Genomic DNA, 24,991 nt, shown 5'->3' with positions numbered 1-24,991 from the left:
CTCTCCAGCGGTGCACACACCCCCTTCTCGCTCTCCTTCCCGCTGGAGCGTGGGCCTGGCCAGGGCGATGGGAGAGGAGCCCCTGCACCGGGGCTGTCAGGGGGTGGTACTCCATTTGAGCGTGTGGACTCATCACCTGCCTGTGGTGGTTTTGTGCAGGAAATTGGGAGTAAGAGAGAATATAGTATGGGAGGGGAGAGTCAACCTTTTTCTGACCATTAGGGGAGGGTCCAGCTAGATGACTAGATGAGAGGAGGTGGTGATGCTCTTCTGTGAAGGGAACGGTGAAAGGGAGGGGCAAGAGCGTCTCCCCCAACCCCCAACCCGCAGCCTCTGCTACTTACTAATTATCCCAGGGATGATCTCATTCAACCTTGCATTGAATGAGCATTCCTGGGATTAGTGGTCCAGAGAGTCAGGGCCATGAACCCTGTTTCCTATATTATCTAGGGCTGGATCATCCTTAGATCCTTGGCTATCCTATCTCAGACCCTAAAGGACTATGAGTCAAAGTTTGAAAATTGTCTTCTCTGCACATTTCTTCTTGGGCTTCCTCAAGAGAATGCCAGCCAGTATAACTGCTCAGATAGACTCAGAAGGAAAATACAGATCTTGCTTTGGGTGAAGAAGTTCTTAGAGACAGGAAGGAGCAGCAGGGGCATCGGGTGTTTTGAAACATCTGGGATGGAGGAGGTGGTGGTTGTCCTAGCTGCTTTGGGGAGGTTGTCTTCCTGTGACTGCAGCTAGTTAATTATTGAATGATGGGCTCTGGTTGTGTCTGCAAACCTATTAGCCTAGATGCCTGGGTGACTCCAACAACTCAAGCTCTCAGAGGCCAAGTTGCCATCCTCAGCATCCTTCATCAGGGAAAAGTGTAAATGAGGTAGTCCGAAGACAGCCCCTGAATTTTGAAAATACACATGGCTTTTGTACACCTGGGCACTTCCACCCAATATACTACAGGGAAGGGTATTTCTAAAGGCCTTTATGCTGCGCTTTTGAATAGCTTGGCTCAATTTTAAAAGCTGTTCATTATAAATGTCATGATTCGATGACACCCTTCGCTCTCACTGCTTACAAATTAAAAAGGAGTTGTAGATTAACCTGAGAAGGGATTCTGAGGCTGGGTTCCATGCCTGGTTAGTGCCTGACATTGTGCCAGCCTTTCCAGGGATAACAGGAAGCATTATAGAATGTTTTCAGCAAGTCAGGGACAGTACTATGCACACTGCATTCATTATTACACCTAACCCTCACAACAATCCCAATGTGCGTACTATTATTATCCCCATCTTTACAGGTAAGGAAACAGAGGCTCAGGTTAGCTTGCCCAAGGTCACACAGCTAGTGAGTGGAGATTCAAACTCAGACTACTTGCTGCTAAGCCCTGTGGCATGTTACACTCCTAACCTGTGGTTCTCCAAGTGTGGTTGCTGGACCAGCAGTATCAGTATCTTCTGGGAACTTATCATAAATACACATTCTCAATCCATTCTAGGCTTGCTAAATCAGAAGCTCGGTGGGAAGGCCCAGTGAGCTATTTTAACAAGCCCTCCAGATAATTTCTAATTCATGCTCAAGTTTGAGAGCCACTCTGTTAAACAATTATTAAACAGGCATTATAAAGATAATTTCTACATGTATAAATATAAATAAATATATATGTAATTTATAAGTATATATAATTTATAAATATAAAACCCTTCTCTAAGCTGCCAATCTAGTTGAGGAAGTGAGACCAATGCATTTAGAACAACAATTAACAAAACAGACAGTACAAAAACAAGTGACAAATTTCATACTTCTGACCAGAAATTCAATAGGGAAGAGAAGCAGGAAGAAAGCGATGTCTGAGTGCCTCTCTGGGTTAGATAGGATCTTTCATATACATGATCTAATGAAGGAGATTAGTGAAAAGTCCATGGCAGTAGTGAGGAGTCAGAACAGTTCTCCTGGAGAAAGAGTATCTAAGCTGAACTGAAGGACTGGAGGAATAGAAGTGGACAAAGATTGAGGGGATGACCAGCAGAGGAACAGAGCAAAGGTGCGTGTGACTACCATCTGACAAAGGGATCAGGCTTGAGTACAGAGATCCCAAGCAGGGTGTGCTTCAGCACTTTATTCTGACTTCTAGTCCTCTCTTTTCTCATCTGAACAATTAGGCTAAGAGTTGTTGAGAGAATCAAAAGGAAATAGGGCAGGTATTTGAGCTCCCCTTCCTAGGAACCTAGTAGACAATAAGTGCTCAAAAAATGTTATTACTGAGTTCCTGGCACACAGGAAGCATTCAGTAAAAGTTAGCTCTCTTCCCCTAATCCCTTAATATTAGGGGATACTGTGTATGTTTGCCAAGTGACTTTCAGCTTGTCCTCGTTTTAGGATAACCACACATTATCTTCTCAATCTGTACTTGTGGACTTTCCCCATGAGAGCGTTAGAGCACTCTGAGAGCAGGGATTTTTTCTGTCTTGTGCACAGCTGTATTGCCAGTGTCTAGAAAAGTGCCCAGCACACAGGAGGTGCTCAATAAATGCCTGCAAAATGAATAAATGGAGGTGCAGGTTGGAGGGCTTGGTACAAATGGCCTTCCCAATTTGCACAGATAATCAATTCTCAGCTTTATCTGGAGGACTGAGACCCTCTCTTCCTGCTCATTACCTATTGATTTGTTCTCTGTTTGCACAGACTGAGCCCTGGATAGAAATATGGGGCATTCCCGTCTCCTAGTTCCATGGTGTTGGGGGGTGGGGACTGAGGGTCTCCAAATAGCCACTGTCACAGGCAGCCTTCCCACACCTGTTCTTGCACAACCAAAGGGAAAGGGCAAACTGAAACAGGCACCTAATGATTTAAGGGCAATGACTGTTGGGGATAAATTACCTAAGTATCTACTTCCACTGTAACCGAGGGAGCTTGGTTCTAGAAAAACCCCACCCTAGTTTTCGAAGTTGTTTTTTCTGGTTGGAGCGGTCTGTGGGAAGTATGAGGAAGGGGCAGGTGGTCAGGGACAGTTTTCCTGGAAGGATAAGCTTCAGCTGTGACTTCAGTGTACTGCTCACACCCTTACATGCTGTGTGCCTGCCCTCCTGAGGTCTGAGGTCCCCCCTGTGACAGCGCTCCTTTCCTGCAGGGGAACTCACTAGAAGGCAGGCACAGAGGTGGGCAGGGGAGGCAGTCTGTTTTGTGATCTGCACTTTGACAAATCGATTTGCAACCTCCTTCTGGCAGGCTGGTTTTAGTTTCCTTAGGCTGTGCTCCTGGTTTTATAAACACTCACTGGATCCTGCCAGGGCGACACAGCACTCCCTGGATCAGGGCCACTGGCTGCATTCACCACTGATTTAAAAAAACAAAAAGTAAAGCCTAGCCTTGAACCCCACTGAATTAATTTCTGTTATCATGGTTGGTCCCTAACATGAAAGAAACCCTCGCCAACATCTGTCAGGTCTAAATTTGGACACTACTCTTCAATTGATTGCATAGCACATTCCCATGCCTTTCACTAAAATCACCTTTTTTAAAAATTTCCTTTGTTGCATAGCAATGGGAATAACACACCACAGTCCACCAAGCCACATATGTTGGTTTAAAGAGAAACCTGGGCACTGTTTACTCCTTGGTTTATTGTTGTATGCTTAGCATTTTCCTATCATTGTGCTGTGTGAGCTGCTCGGGGTTACCCACTGACAGGAAGTAGGACTGTTCATTGTTGAAAGTCAGATGCCATATATGGCTTGTTTGAAGTTGTCTTCTTTACTCCTTACGGTGGTTAATGCAGCCTTGGGGTTTCACTCGGTGATGACTGACAGGTGCCTTTAGGAAAGACCGTGTCACCTGGCCGTGGGAGGGAAAGATGTTTGAGACTACTGAGGCCTACAGAAGTTGCCTCCTCCTCTTCTCTGAACTTCTTTCAAACAGTAACTTCAGAGGTCCGACATGTTTAAAAAAATACCTGAAGAAAGTATTTGAGGTCCACCATAAAACTAGACTACTCCAGAAGGCAGATAGGAATTTCCTCAGCCTTATTGCAGGATAGTCTCTATTTCTGATTTCTGTCAAGGTGGGAAGAGAGTGGCAGTGGCTAAGCCTCCCCTAACATGGACCAGAGGGCCTAGTGTTGGGAGGGGCAAGGGCTCACTGATAGGGGCCAGTCTGCAGCAGCTAGAGCCCTAATTCCAGTCACCTGGTAGAGCTGGGACAGGTCTAGGCAGTGTGGCAATTTATATCCAGGGAACCAGAGCCTGGAAGGTGGACAGTGGCAGCATACTGCCTGGGGGCTGTCCTGGCTATACTATTACTCACTAGGGGAGCTTGGTTAGTAAGTTGTTTAGCTTCTTTGAGCCTCAGTTTACTGATCCATAAAATGGACATGATCAAGTTCCAATATCAGCCTATGGTCTTTGTACAGATAAAATGAGTAAATACCTGTAAAGTAGCAAGTATGGTAAATGTGCATAATAAAGACTCGATAACATGTTAGTGGTCATCATATTTAAGCATTAGAAGTGCAAGTGGAAAGTAGAATCCAGAATCCAAGAGGTTTGTAAAGGTAAAGAGACATGGGAAACAGATATCCCAGGTCTAACCAACCAAACTAAGAGGCAGGAGGCTTGTAGTTTATCAAGGGTATGGAGTCAAAAGGAAAGATTCCTTCCTCAGCAATTAGTCATTTAGCACAGTGGTCCCCAACCTTTTTTGGGCCACAGACCGGTTTAATGTCAGAAAATATTTTCATGGACCAGCCTTTAGGGTGGGATGGATAAATGTATCATGTGACCAAGACAAGCATCAAGAGTGAGTCTTAGACGGATATAACAGAGGGAATTTTTAAAAAAATAAAACATCATTCAGATTTAAATATAAATAAAATGGAAATAATGTAAGTTATTTATTCTTTCTCTGCGGACTGGTACCAAATGGCCCACGGACCGGTACTGGTCCATGGCCTGGGGGTTGGGGACCACTGATTTAGCAGACACATGCTGACTACCTACTGTGTGCACCCCACCCAGCCAAGTGCTGGACATTCAAAAATGATTAAGATACAGTCCTTGATCTTGAAACACTTGTGCATTTCTCTCTGTAAAGTCTTTGTTCCTTGAGGGCAGGGAGTGTGCTGTGCCTCCTCCCCCCATCCCTCAGCACCTGGAAGAGGTTTGATGGTAACTGGCATGGCTCCTGCCAACAGGGTTGTATGCACTGACCCCAGCACAGGAATTGTTTGTCCCCTACCCTGCCTCTGTGCTGCCAAGGGGAAGCCAGTGGGTGGCAATGGGTTTGGTGATCAGTACCTCTCGACTTTCCATGTGCATACAGGTCACCTAGGGATCATGTTCAAAAATATATTCTGATTTTGTAGCTCTGCCTTTCTAATAAGCCTCCCAATGACACTGATGCTGCTGGTCTAGGGAACTCACTTTCAGACCCCCGACTGAGTTGTGGACTGAAGAGGTCAAAGGCCTGCTGGTGGCTCTCATTTCTGAATGGTACAGAGAATACCCTTCTTTTTGGCGTAATCACCTGGTTTTTCTTAACTCCAGTACCATTTTGCCATTATTGTCTTTAGACTTTAGTTTTTACATTAAGACCCAATAGTTTCTAGAATTACCAGGTGGCCACCTATCCATAGTGTGTTGCATTTCACTGTGTTATTCTAGAATGTCACCCACGCAGTATCTTTGGGTCTCCAACTATGTGTGACAAAAGAGAACATAACCTCCATCTGCCGCATTAAAATTGACAGTTAATATCACAACAGGGTTGTTCTCCAAAGCAAGTGATGCTATACTGACAACTGAGACAACAACTCATGACATCACAGTTGCTAAGGAATTAAAGAGAAGAAACTGAGAAAGACCAGTAAGATGAGAATAACAGACAGGCTGAGAGCACACCTTACAGCTGAGTAGGGTGCCTTGGCCTGCCTACTTCCTCCTCTTTGGATTTAATTAGGAACAAAAATAATACAAATAAAATCCATATGCTGTTTTAGCTCATAAAGTGCTTTCATATGCATTATCCCATTTGATCATGAATCACAATAATCTCATGAAATAATGTAATCATCCCCATTTTACAAATGTAGAAGCTGAAAGTTAGAGAGCCTGACAAGGCAGTGGCACAGTTGATAGAGCATCAACCTGGGACACAGAGGTCCCAGGTTCGAAACCTTGAGGTCACTGGCTTGAGTGTGGGCTCATCTGGCTTGAGCATGGAATCATTGAAACGGGATCCCATGGTTGCTGGCTTGAGCCCAAATGTCACTGGATTGAAGCTCAGGGTTGCTGGCTTGAGACCAAGATCACTGGCTTGAGTCCAAGCTTGCTGGCTTGAGCAAGGGGTGACTGGCTCACCTGGAGCCCCCTGGTCAAGGCACCTATAATAAGCAATCAATGAACAACTAAAATAATGCAATTACGAGTTGATGCTTCTTATCTCTCTCCCTTCCTGTCTATTTGTATCTCTCTCCCTCTTCCGCTAAAAAAAAAAAAAAAGAGAGAGGGAGAGAGAGAGAGAAGCAAAGGCAGGATTCACATACAGGTCTTCTGATTTTAAACCCTGTGTTCTTTTTCACTGTTAACTTATGAGGGCAAGGGGAATGTGAGATATGAGAAGTGCTACCAGCTTGGAAAATGTGAAGTCTGTGACCAGGGAGCTTATATCCGGTGTTGGATTTAGTCTTGATACATTCCAGAAATGCAGGTGCAGAGAGATGCATAAAACAGCCCGGATCAGTTCAAGGTCAAGGAACAGGGAGATGAGAATTGAGAGGGGTGTGTACCAAGAAGCTTAATTGCTGTAGCAAACACTAGAAGAATAGTTACCATTATATTAATATAAGCTATATACAGGCTGCTTTCCTAAGCACATTTTGGATCTTTATCTTTACAGTAACCCTCGGTTGTTGTCAACTCCAGTTACATGTGAAAAAAAACAGGAGGACTTGCCCCAGGACTCAGAGCCAGTCAGTGACAGAGCTGGGCTTCTGTGTGTGGCCCCAGACTCTGTGGTTTTAACCATTCCAAGTTGGCAGACTAATGGGGAGAGAAGGTTGAAGCTTTGAGAAGCATGTGAATGTTAGGCCTGCGTTCTCCAATATAGTGGCTATGCTGTTAATCACATGACGCTATTAAAATTAATTAGTTCTACAAGAAATGTAATGTTTAGCTCCCAAGGCATACTAGCCACATTCTGAGCGCTCAGTAACCATAGGTGGCCAGCGGCTACAGGATGGGAGAACATTTACATTTGTGTCACTGGAGAAAGTTCTACTGGCTAGCTCTTGCCTAAATATATTTACCTTTTCTCTCATAAATTATTTTTTTCTGTTTTTCTCCTATTGGGTCTTCTGAAAACTAAAAAGAAAGAGGGTGAGGAACGTAGTTTCTGGAAAAGGGCACTGGCATCACTAGAAGGTTTAGAAAACTGAGGGAATTCCAGCTGTCATGAAAAGAATGTAGAGATAACATCAAAATTAGTAAATGGAGGCAGCGCAGACTAAGTTATTGGTACCATGGGAGTGGTGTTTCCTCTCCTGAGTAAGACCAAGTTTCAGTATGAATGTAACATCAGCGAGTCTATCAGCAAAACACTAAGCACCTGGCACCCACTGTTCTAAGTGTGCAATGTGAACCCATTTAATCTCTTAGGGAGGCACCGTCATTACCTCCACTTTGCAGCTGAGGAAGCTGAGGGTGAGAGAGAGGTTAAGTGACTTGCCCAAGATCACCCACCAGTAAATGGCAGAGCCTGACCCAAAGCCAGGATGCCCAGAGCCCCGGGGTTGGTTCGCTACAACTGCTCAACACCAAAGCGCAGACATGTGGATGTTTTTATTACCCTGTCTAAGGACATCATTGTTCAGTTTTCTAGAAGAGCAGTTGGCAAATGTTCCAAAATATGTGCCAAGCCCTGTCCTCCCCATCATAATGGTGATTGGGTGTCAATTGATAAACTAGAGAATCAGGAAGAGCTGGCAAAGCCCCCCAAATGGGGAAGGGACAGGGGCCTTGGAAACTACTGCCACTCCTTCAGGAAATCCTCCTCACTTTCCCTGTGCACGTTTGAATCTGTCTAGTCCCCTGTAAATGGCCCAGCACCCCCTGCCTTGATAACCACAATTGTTTCTGGTAAAATTGCTGTTACAATAAATCTCTGAAACATCAAGCTAGACTTTCATAATTTCTACTGGATAACTTGTGTGTGTGTGTGTGTGTGTGTGTGTGTGTGTGTATGTAACAGACAGAGAGAAGGACAAATAGGGACTGACAGACAGGAAGGGAGAGAGATGAGAAGCATCAATTCTTTGTTGCAGTTTCTTAGTTCATTGATTGCTTTCTCATATGTGCCTTGATTGCAGGGCTCCAGCAGAGTGAGTGACTCCTTACTCGAGCCAGTGACCTTGGGCTCAAGCAAGTGACCATGGGGGTCATGTCTATGATCCCACGCTCAAGCCAGGAACCCCGCACTCAAGCCAGTTAAGACCGCGCTCAAGCCAGTGACCTTGGAGTTTGGAACCTGGGTCCTCTGCATCCCAGTCTGACGCTCTATCCACTGTGCCAGCACTTGGTCAGGCCAAAGTTAACTTTTTAATAAAGTGTTTGGCTTGTTCCAATCTAACCTGAATTCTACTGAAACTGTTTTTTCTCCATTGTCTCTGTAACAGCTAATACTGGGCGATAATCATTCTTATTGATTGATATTTAAGAGTCCTGTTTATCTGCTTGAGAGTAGTTCTCTTAAACTATCTCAAAAGACAGTAGGCTAATAAATAAATATTGTTTAATGTCCTGGCTCAATATAGATGAGATGTCACAGTAGTTAGTGCAGCCTCAGGTGAGTGTGTGTGCAGTGACTGAGCCTGGGGAAGAGCCAGGCGGACGCTGCAAGGAGAAGCCCGGAAAACACAGGAAAGACCATTGTTGTCCTCCCAGAACCCATCTCCTAGGTGAGGGAAGGCAAACATTGGGTTTATGTCACTTGGGTCTCTTGGATGACTTGGTAAATTAGATTTTAGCTCTCTATGTATTTGGTCTTCACTCAATGAAGCCATTTGCTCACTGGACTCATTAGCCAGTAGTCTGTGACATTTATTTTTCTGTAGAAAGAAAGCTATACAGCCATCATCATTCTCCAACTTCTTGCTAATCTCTCCTCCCCTCCTCCTTTCTCTATATTCTTCAGAGAAAAGGCATTATGTATAACCATGGAATAATTTTCCACTATTTATATTTAAGTTACCTGCGTCATCATTCATAGCAAGCTTTTCCTTTTCATCAGGTCAGGTTAGTTTCCTTCCTCTGAGCTTGGTATCCCCCTAGCACCTCTCTCCTGACTCCTGGCAATATCACTTGATCCATGCAAGTTAACTTTGTAACAACCTAAACAGAAGAAGGCGTGTTTAGCGCAGTATACAGCCCAATGTTCTTTCCAAGATGCATGGACCACTCCCGATTCTGTGGCAGTTTGGAGTACAGAACCCTTCCATCAGGGCAGGGAATTAAGCATTGATTGATTTAAGAATAGATCCTTACCTGAAAGAAGTCTTTCAGGAATTTCTCAGCAATAGCTTGTTCTTAGGAAATTATTAAAAAGTACAGTGTAGGGGAAATCAGAAACACAGGTATCTAACCAGAGCATTTCCAAACTAACAGCCGTCTCATCCCGCGCCCCAAGGTCCCCAATCCCAGTTTCACCTCACCTGATCCTGTGGTTGGGACAAGGGCAGCCAGGTTCCTCAGAGGTGGTTTTGCATGGATGTCCTGTGGCATTTGGCTCTTGTATTTCTTGACAGAACCCTTGGTTTTGAGAATATGCCATCCGAATCTTTGACTTGCTTTCACTGCAGACAAGGATGAAAATGTTGGGAGCTGGCTTTTCTCTTTGAGAAAATTAGTATCATCTGTCAGAGCAAATGCACTTCTGCTTTATGACTGCTAAAAGGATGAGACTCTGTTACCCTTGTGGCATCATAAAGTGCTTTGCGATCACATCAAGGATTGTGAGTGCTCATTATATGATTCTATCCAGGATAAGAATTGCCACCAGGAGCATGTATTAGCTTAAAAGCTTTTCACCGAAACTGTAGAGTTAAAAAGTCATTTCCAACTCTGTGACTTCATCCCAAAGAAGAGCATTGCAAATGAGTTGTGTCATGTATACACATAATGTTCACTCTGGAAAAGCAAGAATATGCAACTGACATGTTCATTCTTTCATCTGAGTGTAGTGTATGTGTAGCTGTGATTGTATGAAATGTCCACATACTTCTGCCTGTAAAAAGCATGTATCGGTTTGTTCTTTGTGTTCATGTAGGATGTGAAGCACACATCCCCCATGCTTAGGAAACACAGAACTGACACTATATGCTCTATTTTTGTTTTGAGTTTCTGTGGGAAAATGTTTTGCCGAATGTGTTCAACAGTATGTTCACATAGTGCCTTCTGGGGTGTTTCCCAGGTACAAATGAATTTGAAAACACTGCTTTGCAAGGTATTCCCTTGAATGGCTGTGAGGGAGCTTCTGTCAACCTGTCTTAGGTCAGGTTCATTGGGTGGCTTGAACAACAGAAATTTACTTCTCACAGTCCTGGAGGCTATAAGTCCAAGATCAAGGGGGTGGCTGATTTGATTCTTGGTGATAGCTCTCTTCTTGGCTTGCAGAGTGGGAAGGGAGAGAGGAAGTTAGGGAGAGAAAAAGAGAGAGGGAGAGAGAGAGAGAGAGAAAGAGAGAGAGAGAGAGAGAGAGAGAGAGAGGAATATAAAAGCAACAATACCATCATGAGGACCCTACACTCATGATCTCATCTAAACCTAATGACCTCCCAAAGGCCCCATCTCTAAATATCATCACACTTTGGATTAGGACTTCAACATGTAAATTTGAAGGGAGGGGCACAATTCAGTCCATAGCACAGCCTAAATGATACCTTTGTGAAGGGCCTCCAGTCATTCACTTAACAGATGTCTGTCTGTTGGGAGCTTCTCTCCAAGGCAGAGGGGTAGGTGCTCAGGACGCAGCAATATAGACCCTGTTCCTGCCCTCATGCAGCTCTGGGCTTAATATAAAAAATTACAGAAATATTTAAATAGGCCCTGGCCAGTTAGCTCAGCTGGTTAGAGCATTGTTCCAAAACACCAAGCTTGTGGGTTTGATTACCAGTCAGAGCACACACAGAAAGCAACTAATGAATGCACAACTAAGTGAAACAATAAATAAATTGTTTTTTTCTCTCTCTCTCTCTTTCTCTCTAAAAAGGAAGGAAGGAAGGGAGAGAGGGAGGGAGGGAGGGAGGGAGGGAGGGAGGGAGGGAGGAAGGAAGGAAAGAAAGAAGGAAAGAAGGAAAGAAAGAAAGTATTTAAATAGAAATGGTTATAAGAGACATGAAGGAAGGTACATACTTAAACCAGATGGGCTTCCCAGGGGAAGCAACACCAGAGCTGAGAGCTGTGAGTGGTGTGAGCTAGGTGAACTGGAAAGTTTTCTAAACTAGAGCAGAGACCCCAAGTGGAAGAAAGAACTGAAACTGTGGCTAGAACATCTAGGACAATTTTTGTCTCCCATCTAGGTAAAAGCACATGTTGTCTGAGAACATCCGCAAGTGATGCTTTTTACCCAAAGGGGAGCTTTCTGCTGGGCTTAGTCATTACAGAGAAAAACAGCATGTGTTGGCTTTTTGTGATCAGGGCTGCTCAGCCTCCCTGGGGCCAGTGGAGGTTGGGGGGACTAGACAGACTGGAGGTCTGGGGAGTAATCTTTGTATTTTTGCATCTTCACACTGCCTTTCAACTTAGTGCCATTCTCAGAACCATGTTTGTGATTTATGAAACATTTTTAAGTGAAAAAAATATGTCCTTAAGATAGAACATTTCATCAGCGATCCCGGTAAAATAAAATAGAAATTCATTAACAAGCTCTGCTTCTTCCTGAATGACTTGTTTCTGGCCAGTAGCCACTTCTTAAGGGAAACTTTTTGTCCACCAAACTTTGCTTTAAATGCTTTCTAATCAGGTCGGCCCTCCCTCCTGCTACTTTAATTTTAGAGGACAAACTGTCTTTTCTAAAAACATATGCTGACAATTTGCAATGTCGTGTCCTGTGAACTGTATGGAATATAAAGTTAGCTACAGAAATAATTTACCTGTGAAAATGCATAATATAATTGTATCCAGTGAACTCCTATTTAATGTCATAGATGTCTATGTCATTGTCCCCTCACTGCTATCTTCTCATCTTGTTTTTTGTATTTTATTTCTTTACTCTTTTTTTAATAGTAGGCATAATTTTGCCTTCAAAATCCTGTTTCATCACATTCTCTGAGAGCCTAACACACAAATGGGCACTCAGAAAAGAAATGATGACTCAAGGAATGATATCAGACATCTTCTTGTGGGCCAGTTCTGTGACTGGTTGCTTACCTGCAGGGTTAGTGTCCCTCCTGGACCATCTCAGGGGTCAGCTTCTCCATGAGCCCCTGAGATCCTCTGGAGAAGGGACTAGGTCTTCCTCATCTATGAATCCTTGGCTCCTGGCTCACATTCAATGCTCCATAAATGTTTATTAAGTGATTAACAGCAAAGCCCAACTCATGCTGCTGTATGAAAAAGCCCATTCCTAGAAAACAAAAGTATTTCTGGTACTAATTACCTCGAGGCTTGGGGATTGGTACAGGAAGCAGGGAAGCCCTCAGCCAAGTTCTTTAATTGGTGGAGTGGGTTCTTCATGGTCCTCACTACTCACCACACCCACTCCCTAGCGTCCCCCACTGTTGCCTGCAACCACTCCGGCTTTCCCTTTGGCTCCCCACTGTGTCTGGCAGCAGGCAAGGAACACTCCTCATTGCTCCCAGGATGAGTAGCTCCCCTCTCCCTTCCCTTCCTGGCTCAGCCATAGGCTCTCTGAGGTAGTAGGAAGCTAAATAGAAGCCATGAGCCACAGTTGTCCCAACAGACCCCTCAAGCCCCAGACTCCGACCTTCCCCAGACTCCTTTCTCCCCAACCCCATGTCCCAAGTAAGAAAGCGAAGTCCTTACACTGTTCACTAGTCCCTCCAGTCCTTCCCTGTTCAGTGACTTCAAACATATTCTTCAAGATATAAATCAAAATGGAATGTCTCAGGCTCAACGCTGGTTGTCCCCGACAGTGTGAGCACTGTCCTGCATGGTATTGCGTTTATTAGTTTGTGGGATCACCTTGAATGTGAGGGTAAGAGTTGTGTCCTTGGTATCATTGTTTCCCCAATGCCTAGCAGTCCCTGACCAGAACCACAGTTGATTCCCTGAAAGACAGGGAGGAAGGGAGAGCAGATGCTGGTGGGGATAAGAGAAGGAAAAGGACAAAAGAGGTAGCCTCTCATTCCTTACTGGTTCTGACATTGGCTGAGGTGTGGTGTTGTGGCTGAGAGTAGAAGGAAAAGAAGGTATGGGAGGGGCCTAGGGGACTTGATCTGACCAGTGGTGGTCAACCTGGTCCCTACCGCCCACTAGGGGGCGCTCCAGCTTTCATGGTGGGCAGTAGTGGAGCAACCAAAGTATAAATAAAAAGATAGATTTAACTATAGTGAGTTGTTTTATAAAGATTTATTCTGCCAAACTTAGCGAAAATCTGACATAAAGTACTTGGTAAATAATTATTATTATATGCTGTAACTTGCTGTAACTCTGCTTTATAAATTTTATAAAGTAAAGTTACTTCCCTACTTTATCAATCACCATTACTGTGCACCGGTGGGTGGTTAGAAAATTTTACTACTAACAGAGATACAAAAGTGGGAGGTGGGTATAAAAAGGTTGACGACCCCTGCTCTAGAGGATTAAAATTGAGGATTCAAGGGGGCTGCAGGCTTCCTTTGGGTCATTCAGTAAACCTTGTCTTCCAGGGTATGTGACATACAGAGCTATGGGATTCAGTGACAGTGGACTTGCTCACTTTGTTTCTGACCAGGCTAGACTTGGTGTGAACTTTTTTCAAGAAATTTCTAGTAGAGCAACCAACCCAAGTCCAGTGAATGCAGTAATTCAAGAGCCTTACAGGAACAGCAAGTTAAACAAGACCCTTTGGCTACATGGTCCCTGTCAGTGCCACTTTTCAAAGCGATCCTTGTCCTCGGGCCTGGCCAGGTCCTCCTCCACAGTGTCCACAGTGTCCCTGCCACAGCGAGTGGCTGCAGGCGGGGAGAATTCCCTCACATGGTGATGATATTTAGCTAAGCCACAGTTTCCTTGACTCAGGAGGAAACCCGTGTGGTTTGGAATTGAGGGGGCATGGAGGAGCAAAATGCAGGTTTTTTCTCATTGCCCCATGGCTTTAAATTGCAACGTCTCTTTTAATTTTCCATTATGCATCAAACACGTCTGTGCCAGCAGGGGACAAATGTATTCCATCTGGGAGGGTGATCCAGACAGCTATAAATTAGAGTTTTTGTACAGAGATGCCAAAAATGTGGCCACATGGTAGGGTGTCCCTGGAACCAGTTACCTCCTCCACTGTCTGCTCAGTGGCTGCAGGCCTTGGCCTCATGCCTCTGTGAATAGGATGTACTTTGTATTTGGAAACTGTCTTTCCATCAAGTTGCCACAAAGGCGGGTGGGCAGGGGTGCCGGGGAGGCTCTGCTGAGCACAGCCGTCCTGGGTGGCTGTGGGCATTCCCAGGATGGTGCTTTCCCAAGGGCATCACTCTTTCTCCTGCACCTGAAACAGGACCATGAAGCTGCTTTCCTCCCAAACTAAAGCACAACCCAGGAAAACTCCCCACTTCGTCTTGATTGAACAAACTATCATATCAGCTTTTAAAGAAACAACATATTTAAATGTATAAGAGTGATAGATGCTTCATGCAGGAAACTTAGAAAATACAGTGAAAAGAAAAAGTCACCTGTAATCCCACCCTTCAAAGATAAATAATACTGTTTGAGCAACTTCTCTTTCAATATTTTTCCATGCCATGTTCCCCTTTTTAAAAATGCAAAAATTTTTCAAGTAGGTTGAGCCCAGTTCCTTGAGCTGTCCCCTCACATTATCCAGTGAGTGCCTTCCTCTAAGTACTGGAAACTTTGACTTACTCCACAGTAGAGACTCAGCTGGTAGAACTTGGCCCCTCTAACTCCTCCTTGTTGAAGTCATGCCTTGCTTCTGAAGGACCTGGCCATAGAGGGGGTCGGCCTTGAGGGGGCAGAGGGTGAAGGATCAAGTCCTTATATAAATCCAGCCAGTAGCCCCAAAGGTAGTGCCAGGCCTTACAAGTAGCCCGGCAACTAAAAGGATCCTGTGTACCCAGGGCCCAGCCTGCCCTTGACTTTGGTATTACTTTTCCTTCTGGAACCTGTCTTGCTCACTGTGTCCTCCTGTTACCCTGTTGGGGCAGGGGCAGCCTCTACCCTGTTCTCCGGTGAGAGGCCAGGGCAGCCCAGCACTGGAGGGGTTGGCAGAACCAGGGATATTTTACATTTCTGCTTGCTTTCCCCTGGTGCCTTGAGCCCAGAAGGTGCCCAGTGAACATCTGTGGACTGATTGATAAGATAAAATTTGAGATGGTGTTTGTGGACAGGGTGCTGGAGCTGGAGCCAGCTGGCAGGCAGTTGTGACAGTCCTGAAGGGGCAGAGGAGTGGCTGAGGGGAAGCAGGTGGTAACGGTGCCAGCTGCCAGCCTGCCTGCGCTGCCACACCAGCTTCTTTGCCTCTCCTGGAGCTATGCAGCACACAGACCATGCTTTTTTAGAAAATTATTTTTTCCTTTCTCATTTTCCATGGAAACTCAAACTAGCAACCAAAAAAAAAAAAAATGGACAAGCTCCCTCCCTCCCTTCAAAACCATCCCCAGGCAGTGCAGTGACCATGGAGGCCCGGGTGGGGGGGCAAAGGGGTAGGAGGAGGGGGTGGGATGCAGATGCAGCTGAGACAGCCCTCTCACTGGGCGCTGCACCAGAGGTGTGGGCAGGCCTGAGGCTGGTGTGCTTGTTTGCAATCTACAGAGGTGGGTTTCCCCAGGTCTTGGAGTTCATATTGCTCTTGGTGACCCAGCATCTGAAACACAGTGGTATAGGTCAGGAAGTCCAAAGTGCTCAGCAAGGGATAGTAAGACAGGGTATAGATGCCTACCAGGGAGACTTACAGAAAAGCTTTTTGAGACGGCTCCCAGGCTGCACAGACCGTGTATGCCACGGAGCAGCCTGAAGAATGGGGAAACTGTGCTTGGAATCAGGAAACTCCAGTTGTAACATCCCACCAGGGAACTGGGGGCTCTGAGCACTTCATGTCACCTTCCCTGAAACATAAAGGATATAGCCTTCCAACTCCAGCGTCCTGGGCCTCCAACTTGATCATGGGTCACTGGCTTGCTCTGGGTGCACACAGTCCTGGGTACATACGCTTCTGGTGCTCACAGTCCTGGGTACACATGTTCCTGATGCACACAGTTCGTGAGTACACATGCTCCTGATGCACACAGTCCTGGGTACACATGCTCCTGGTGCACACAGTCCTGAGCACACATGTTCCTGATGCACATAGTCCTGGGTACACATGCTCCTGATGCACACAGTCCTGAGTACACACGCTCCTGGTGCGCACAGTCCTGGGTACACACGCTTCTGGTGTACACAGCCCTGGGTACACATGCTCCTGATGCACTCAGTTCTGAGTACACACATTCCTGATGCACACAGTCATAAGTACACACGTTCCTGATGCACACAGTCCTGGGTACACACGTTCCTGGTGCACACAGTCCTGGGTACACATGCTCCTGATGCACACAGTCCTGGGTACACATGCTCCTGATGCGCTCAGTCCTGAGTACACATGTTCCTGATGCACACAGTCGTGAGTACACACGTTCCTGATGCACACAGCCCTGGGTACACATACTCCTGATGCACTCAGTCCTGAGTACACACGTTCCTGATGCACACAGTCATAAGTACACACGTTCCTGATGCACACAGTCCTGGGTACACACGTTCCTGGTGCACACAGTCCTGAGTACACATGTTCCTGATGCACACAGTCCTGGGTACACATGCTCCTGATGCACTCAGTCCTGAGTACACACGTTCCTAATGCACACAGTCGTGAGTACACACGTTCCTGATGCACACAGTCCTGGGTACACACACTCCTGGTGCACATGCTCCTGGTGCACACAGTCCTGAGTACACATGTTCCTGATGCACACAGTCATAAGTACACACGTTCCTGATGCACACAGTCCTGGGTACACACACTTCTGGTGCACACAGTCCTGGGCACATATGCTTCTGGTGCACACAGCCCTGAATACACATGCTCCTGATGCACTCAGTCCTGAGTACACATGTTCCTGAAGCATACAGCACTGGGTACACACGCTCCTGGTGCACAGAGTCCTGGGTGCACATGCTCCACTCTATTCTTTGTAAAGCATGTTTACTTTTCAGCTGGCAGGGTCGGCTGTCATTGCCTTTGGACTATGGTTCCGGTTTGGAGGCACCATGAAGGATTTCTCATCAGAGGACAAGTCTCTAGAGTACTTCTATGTGGGTGAGTGACATCAGCTTCCCTAAGCTTTAGCAAGAGCTATCCCTGGACTCCTGGGGAGGGGAGAGAACAAGAACAGAGGGAAAGGAAGGAGGAGAAGCCCAAGCACCTTAAGACTCCTCCTGGCCCTGGGGGAGGATGTGGTCCAGGTGGGAGAAGACCCTGCCACCCCCTTTACTCACCCACACATGGCTCGTCCCTCTGCCCTCCAAACCCAAGAAAGGCTGGTGCAGGAAGACTAACCCATGCTGCTACTCCTTTTAGCCACTTCAAGAAAAGAAGCCCAGAATGTAACTATAATTTGTTTCCAAAGAATTAGGATCTCCCTTCTGCCCACTGAGTGAAGCGGGTATGCCCTAGTGATTATTATTCACTCACCCACCTGGATTGGAGGGTGACTGAGGTCCCGCAGAGTCCAGGCTTTATTTTGTGGTCCTGTATCTTACATTGTCTATGAGAGGAGCATAATTCAAAATGAAGAGACATTGTAGGGTTTGGAGGTGCTCAGTCCCTCTGTGATGTGACATGATGAGGGACTGCAGAGGGAAGGTGGGGGCAGGGCTGCCTGGGAAAGAGGCCTCAGTGGAGCAGGGGTGATAGTCCACCTCCCTCCAGCTGTAGGAAGGATGAGGAGTGTGGGGTAGGCAGAACCCTCCCATTCTGAGACAATGTGATAAGCAGGGGCTGAGGGTCTTCCCCTGGGTCGAGAGACATCTCTCAGTCTGCTTCCAGTCCTCTTTGTGGCTTTTCTCATTCTGCAGCCAAGTGCACCTGGCCTCTAGATTTTAAAACACCCAAGACCATTGTCAGTACAGGTTATGGCCCTATGTGACTGGTTGTTTTAGGATCCACTCCAGCCGCAATCTACACTTCAGTTGCTTATGGTGACCTCTGTGCTTGGGGTGCAGCGGGATTCTGTAGAGATCATTTGCTTCAAACCCCAAGAAGTGCAGAGCTGTTTCCCAGAAGGGTCCAGCATCCAGGCCCCACTCAGAGCCAGGTGTGCCCTCACAAAGGCCCCTCCCAACTGTGTGATCTCCTCTTCCGATCACCCCACCCCTACCTACCCAATGCCCTCCTGTGAGGAAAGCAACCATATTCATGAGGGTACTTTTAAGAGGAAAGCCTACTAAAAGATGGAATCCATAAGGAATCCCATGTTTCTATAAACACCCAATTAGTTTGAGTTCCACTAAGAAAATAAGAAAAACTGCCATTTTAACTAACATAGCATAAAATACGCATTCTAATTTCAGAAACTTTAAAATGCAAAATTAATGAAATGTAGGAAAATAAGTGTGCTGGTGGGCAACCTCCAGAGTTAGGTCAGCGGTCAAAAAAGTCATGGAAAACCCAAGTAGTCTTCACCTTTCTACTCAACACCCTCAGGACAAACTCAAACACATCCCCTCAGGATTACAAAATAGCTGCTGTGGCTCCAGGCATCATCCTCATACCGTAGCATCCAAAGGAAAAAAAGGAAGTGTTACCTCATTCGACCCTTTTTAGGAACGAATAAAACCTTTTGTCAGGAGGCCCCCAGCAGACTTCCCCTTGCAGCTTGTTGGCTGGAATTGCACTGTGTGCTCATGCCCAAACCGTCCTGGCCAAGAAGAGAATTACTGTGGCTGCCTCCCTGACTAATCAGGAGTCACCATGGACCTGGAAAGGGGCCCAGGCTCCCCAAAGGGCCTCGGACACAGACAAAATCAGAGTTTTGTTACAAGTAAGGCACAGAGGAATCTGCCATTCTACTTAACTCTGAACTGCTCTTCTTTTCCACCTGCATGGTTTCCAAAGGGTACCCACCCTTCCATCCAAAATCTGGCATGCATATTTAGCATGTCTTTCTTCCTTGAGGAACTCCTGGCTCTGAGTACCTCCTTGGAAGCATTCTCCTCTCCCAGAGTCCCAGAGCAGACCCCAGGAGTCCCAGAACAAAGCTCAGCCTGTCCTCGGCCTACACCATCTCTGGAAATCTTTGAGCCCTCCCCAGGGACCCACAGGGGCAGTCAAGGCAGGGTACAAGGAATGCATCTTCTCTCATTTTGCTACTTATTTCATAACTTTTCCTGTAATTTCTAACTCATTTTAGCACAGTCATAACTCAGTGCCTACTGGATCAACCACAGCAAACTTCCACCCAGTTTTCATGAAATTCTTGCCTCTCTGAACATATACAACATATACAATAATAAGTAGCAGACAAGAACCTCAAGGCTTGTCAACACACTGGCTGGATGAGCCTCAGGGTGCTTGAATGGGCCCTTGGAGGACAGATGAGTTCCAGGTAGCCCGAGCTAGGGGGAGCCTGATTCCTGACTCTGACTTAGCAGATAAATGGTAGGCAGCTACCACCCTTTCCTGGCCTGTCTGGCTGATTGTTCAGGATACACTTATAGGGGAGTATTCCTAACCTAGTTCCTCCCAACCATTTACAGTGGCTGATTAGGATGAACTTCATTTTCTCTCCCCACTATAAGTTGAGTTACTTGATGGCCTAACACGAGGTCAGTCCCAACAAAACAGCGGAAATCCTTTGCACCTAAAATTCAGGTATGTTGGCATTCAGCCTGTCTGCTCTGCACATGCTACTGGGTTCACACCGGAACCCTATTTACCTCACAGTCCTCAGGTGTGGCCCTCAGACTTTCCATCAAAAGCTGCATTTGTGCCCTCAGGTAGCAGGGGAGGAGCCCCCCTCAGTTAGAACCAAAACATGGGAAACATTGACCAGTTCAGTTACAGTCAGAGATTGTCCTTCAGGTTGTTTGCATAACTAACTGCCTAACACTAGCCACACCACCCCTTTTGAGGCTGAAAGACTTAAATCTCTGTAATGTAATTTCTGAGCTTGAACTGGAAATTTTCAGCCATAGTAGAGAAAATCCATTTTAAAAGGCTAGGAAGACCTGGATTATGTGAAAAACATAAAAGGGACTGTCTCCCTTTCAATGATAGTGAGGTCTCTGGCTATCTAAAAAAGCTCTCCATAGTTTTGTTTTTTTTTAATTTGGGGATTTTATAAAATATTTGGAAAATATAGTTATGCATTCAAGCAGGAGTGCCTCTATTCTTTGTTTGTAGGCTCTTCTATTTGGGAATAAAAATAAAACCTACCCATGGGTACATCAGCCAGCATTCAGAATCCTGTGCTCTGCAGCCACACAAAAACATTTGAGAACACTGGACTTGCTCCATGAAACTTGCCATCTATTTCAAAAGGCTCACAGATGTGACCATTTAAATTATGATAGAGGCCCTGGGCGGCTGGCTCAGCAGTAGAATGTCGGCCCGGTGTGTGGAAGTCCCAGGTTTGATTCCCAGTCAGGGCACACAGAAGAAGTGTCCATCTGCTTATCCACCCTCCCCCCTCTCATTTCTCTCTGTCTCTCTCTTCCCCTCCACAGCCAAGGCTTCACTGGAACAAAGTTGGCCCAGACCCTGAGGATGGCTTCATGGCCTCTGCCTCAGGTGCTAGAATGGCTTTGGTTGCAATGGAGCAATGACCCAGATGGACAGAGCAGTGCCCCCTAGTGTGCATACCGAGTGGATCCCAGTCAGGCACGTGCAGGAGCCTGTCTATCTGCCTCACCACTTCTCACTTCAGAAAAATACATAAAAAAAAATTATGATAGAAACTTCTGTTCGACTATATTCTAACTAAGTGATATTTGCAGCCCATGCCTCAGGGGTATTCTAAACTGGTAAGCAAGGAGTTAAGTTAGGTTTGAAAGACCAGACAGACTGTAATCACTGGACAGGATGAAGAATGAAGACTGCAGAGGTCATAGGGCAAGATGACATGAGGCATGCCTGTGGCGCACTGATGAGCAAGCACAGGCCAGGCAGAGGACTATTAGAGGAGTATAAATAGTTGGGCTATGGTGGGAGGTAACATTACAGATGTTGGGGAGGGAGGTAAGACAAGCATTAAATCTTTGGGTTAGTTAATTTGGTAAGGTGTAGAAGACTAATTTATATTTTGATATCACTGCAATTTTTAAAAGATTATTCTGGCAGAAATGGGATGAGAGGGGAGTCACAGGACAGAAAAGAACAAGCTAGACTGGGTAGAAGAGGGTATGCGTGGGATCAGTGGTGATGGAAGGAGACTTGATTTGGGGTGTTAAACACTCAATACCATAGACACATGATATATTATAGAATTGTATACCTGAGACCTAGATTATTTCATTATTCAATGTCACTCCAATAAGTTCAATAAAAAAGGAGAAAAAACGAACAATTTAGATTATTGATACAGTTACACATAAGGGCATGATGATTTCAGTAGGAACAGAAGAAACATTATTAAACATTATTAAAAATATTATCAAACATCATTAAATTCAGGGACAGAAGAAATTCAAAGAACAAATGATGTCAGTAATAGAAACTAAGCCAGAAGTAATGTCATGATTTTTAGACAGGAACCCAGAGGACAGAACTAAGAGACCCTACCTGGTCAGAGGGAGGGTAGGTATGTGAAGTGGGGTGAAGTCCCTAAGTCAGCCTGGGGACAGCCTGTCTGCTCCAGAAACAAAGTGCTGCTAGCAACACCACAGGTACAGCTTTGGGTCCGATATAAGAAAACCTTTCTGGGGAGTTGATAAATCCAAGAAGCTGAGCTGATTTCCACAGATGAACATGAACTCACCTCTACAACAGTATTTAATATACCACTAATGTTGCAACATCGGGATGGGGTGTGTGTCCATTCAGGAGAGGCCTGTGTTGAGTAGGAGGGTCAACTAGCTCTATACAAACATTCTGATCCTATTTTCCAACCTCAAGCAATATGAATTGCTTGAGATGCAAGAAATGTCATATCTTTTTCTTTTTTTTTTTTCCAAGTGAGAGGAGGGGAGATAAAGAGACAGACTCCCGCATGCGCTCTGACCGGGACCCACCTGGCCTCCCTTCTCTGGGGCTGATGCTTTGCCCATCTGGGGCCATGCTAGCAACTGAGCTATTTTTAGCACCTGAGGCTGAGGCTCCACAGAGCCATCTTCAGTGCCCGGGGCCAATGCACTTGACCCAATCCAGCCATGGTTGTAAGAGGGAAAGAGAAAGAGAGAGAAAAGGAGGAGGAGGAGAGGTGAAAAAGCAGACTGTCATTTCTGTGTGCCCTGTATTGGGAATCAAACCCAGAACATCCATACACCAGGCTAATGCTATACCACTGAGCCAACCGGCCAGGATCAAACATCCTATATTTATGCACATATCTTTAAGACACTTTTCATTGCAAATCACAGAAACTTGACTCAAACCATGTTGAGCAAAACAGAAATTTCTTGATTTACATAACTGAAAAGCCCAGGATTAACACTGGTCTCAGGGATGCAAGTAATGTAATTGAATCCAGCCTGAAGCTCTGCTTTCCTGGGCTCCACTCCAGGCAGGTTTCCTCTACTTGCAGTAAAATGACTGCCCGTGGCTCCAGGAGCCATCTCCTGGGCGACTATGGCCACAGAAGTTCAACCAGAGACCTGAGCCTTCCTCTGATTGGCAATCTTGGGTCCTGAGCCAGTTGTTGTGACCCCCTGGTCAGGATGGGTTGGTTGGCTGAAGCCCAGGCTTTGAGGCCATTGGGCCCTCTCAGACCTCAGGACTGAGTGTGAAGGAGGTTCATTTCTCCAATAGAGAAGACGAGGAGATGGATTCTGGGTAGGGAAACAGCAGTCCACAGGCAGGGCCTGAGCCCCCTTGTTGTTCGTGGTGGCCAGGGGCAGGATGTTGGGTTTGCCCACCCTCAGTTCCCTTCTTGTCAGCCACACATCCCTCTGCCAGTCAGCTCCTGATTGGCTGGTGGTGGAGACACCTGTGATCAGTGCTCAAAGTTCAGGAAAGCGGGTTATCATAGAACCTAATATATATAAAACTTAAAACATTTTTATTGATTGATTTTAGAGAGAGACAAAGAAAGGGAGAGACAGAAATATTGATTTGTTGTTCCACTGATGCATTTATCAATTGATTCTTTCTTGTATGTGTCCTGACTGGGAATTGAACCTGCAACCTTAGTGCAGCAGGACAATGCTTTAACCAACTCAGCCATGCAGCCAGGGCATCATAGAATCTTAGCACTAAGCACAGTAAGGAAACTAAGGACCAGGCAGGGAAGCAACAGGGGGCTGGCAGTCAGCGTGGGATCCAGCTCTTCATGGTGCACTCAGCCCACAGCCCAGGTCTTCTGATAACCGGGCCTGTGCTGTTCCCATGAAATCCGGGACCTTTTCTCCACTTCAAATACTTTTTATAAATAAATTGAGCAATATACATGTTCATAGCAATTATTATTTCTTTACTTGGTAAATAATTTTCCAAATAGGAAAGATACCCGCTCTCTAGCAATACAATGAGAAAAAAAATACGTTAGGATACCATTCATGCACTTGCAGAACAAACTGTGAGGTTGTAGGACTTTTAAAATGAAGCAGCTGGGCTTTTGGAAAACCTCACAGGGTACCATTCACTGATCTCTGTATTTTCTTTTCAAAATAGTTTCCAGAACAATCAATCCATTAAACTCTTATCACCCCTTTGTTAAAGAGTGTTTGTGGACAGGTGCTGCACAGTCAACTGACTTAAAGAAATAGGGCCTTAAAGCCCAGAGTCCTGTCCTAGGGAAGGCACATGGTCTGGTTCCTGCCACACACTGTAGGAAAAAATCTTTCTGTCTTATGGGGGGATGCTTTCTTCTCTGGGATCCTTGGTTCTCCCTCCTTGGTGATAAAGAGAAGGCCCTTTCTTGGTCTAAATCTGGTCACGACTTCACCACCAGGGGACAGGGTGAGAGGATCTAGCCAGGAAGGGAGTTGAGAATGAAGACAGGGAGCAAGGTAGTTAGACTGACTGCTGCCTGCTGCCTCTTAGGGACCTGGGCATCCCCTGGGGAGACCCACCCAGGGTGCCTGTGTCCAGGATAACGTGGAGAAAGGAGAACCTGGCAGAAGTGGAGTTGGCAACAGGAAAAACTAGAGTGACCCGATGTTTCCTAGACCCTCTCCACTTTTGTATTTCAGTGGATTCAAGAGGAACCCCCAGTTTCTCCCAAATTCCACCCACCTTCCCGCCTGGCTTTCTGCTACAACCCAGATCTGGGGCTGCTTCTTGGAGGGACAGACTTTTAGGGGTCTTCATTCCAGGACTGCTCTGGAGAGCAACCCCCTCAGCCCTTGGAAGGCTGGAGAGACTGTGCTGGAACGCATGAGGTCATGTCTGAGCAGAGGCCGTTAGCAGGTTTCTCCATGGGGTGGGGGTTACCCACACAAACAGCAGCCACTTGGCTGTCCGTGATCACCCCTGACTTAGCCGCCTCTCCCTGTCAAGTTTAGCGTCGCGGAGGCTGGCTGGGTTGTGGCTGGACATTATGCATAAGGAAGGCATTTCAGCGCTGAACACTGAGTGGCTGGCTTGCCTTTTTAAACACTGACTCACTCTGGTAATATTTTTCTTACCTCTGGGTTTTCAG

General features: G+C 46.0%; 1 protein-coding gene across 2 annotated transcripts in view; it reads left to right on the top strand.

Annotated features, from left to right (window-relative positions):
- TSPAN2 (tetraspanin 2) overlaps nt 1-24,991 on the top strand; it is a 49,226-nt gene that overhangs the window by 439 nt on the left and 23,796 nt on the right. For both annotated transcript variants that reach the window (XM_066377223.1, XM_066377222.1), the window contains exon 2: nt 17,412-17,514. In XM_066377223.1, the coding sequence (XP_066233320.1) occupies nt 17,412-17,514 (103 nt within the window). The remainder of the gene's footprint in view (nt 1-17,411; nt 17,515-24,991) is intronic.

This window comes from Saccopteryx leptura, chromosome 3, assembly GCF_036850995.1.
Source record: "Saccopteryx leptura isolate mSacLep1 chromosome 3, mSacLep1_pri_phased_curated, whole genome shotgun sequence".
NCBI lineage: Eukaryota > Metazoa > Chordata > Mammalia > Chiroptera > Emballonuridae > Saccopteryx > Saccopteryx leptura.
The sequence above is the reverse complement of the archived record's forward strand: the minus strand, read 5'-3'. Positions and strand labels throughout refer to the sequence as shown.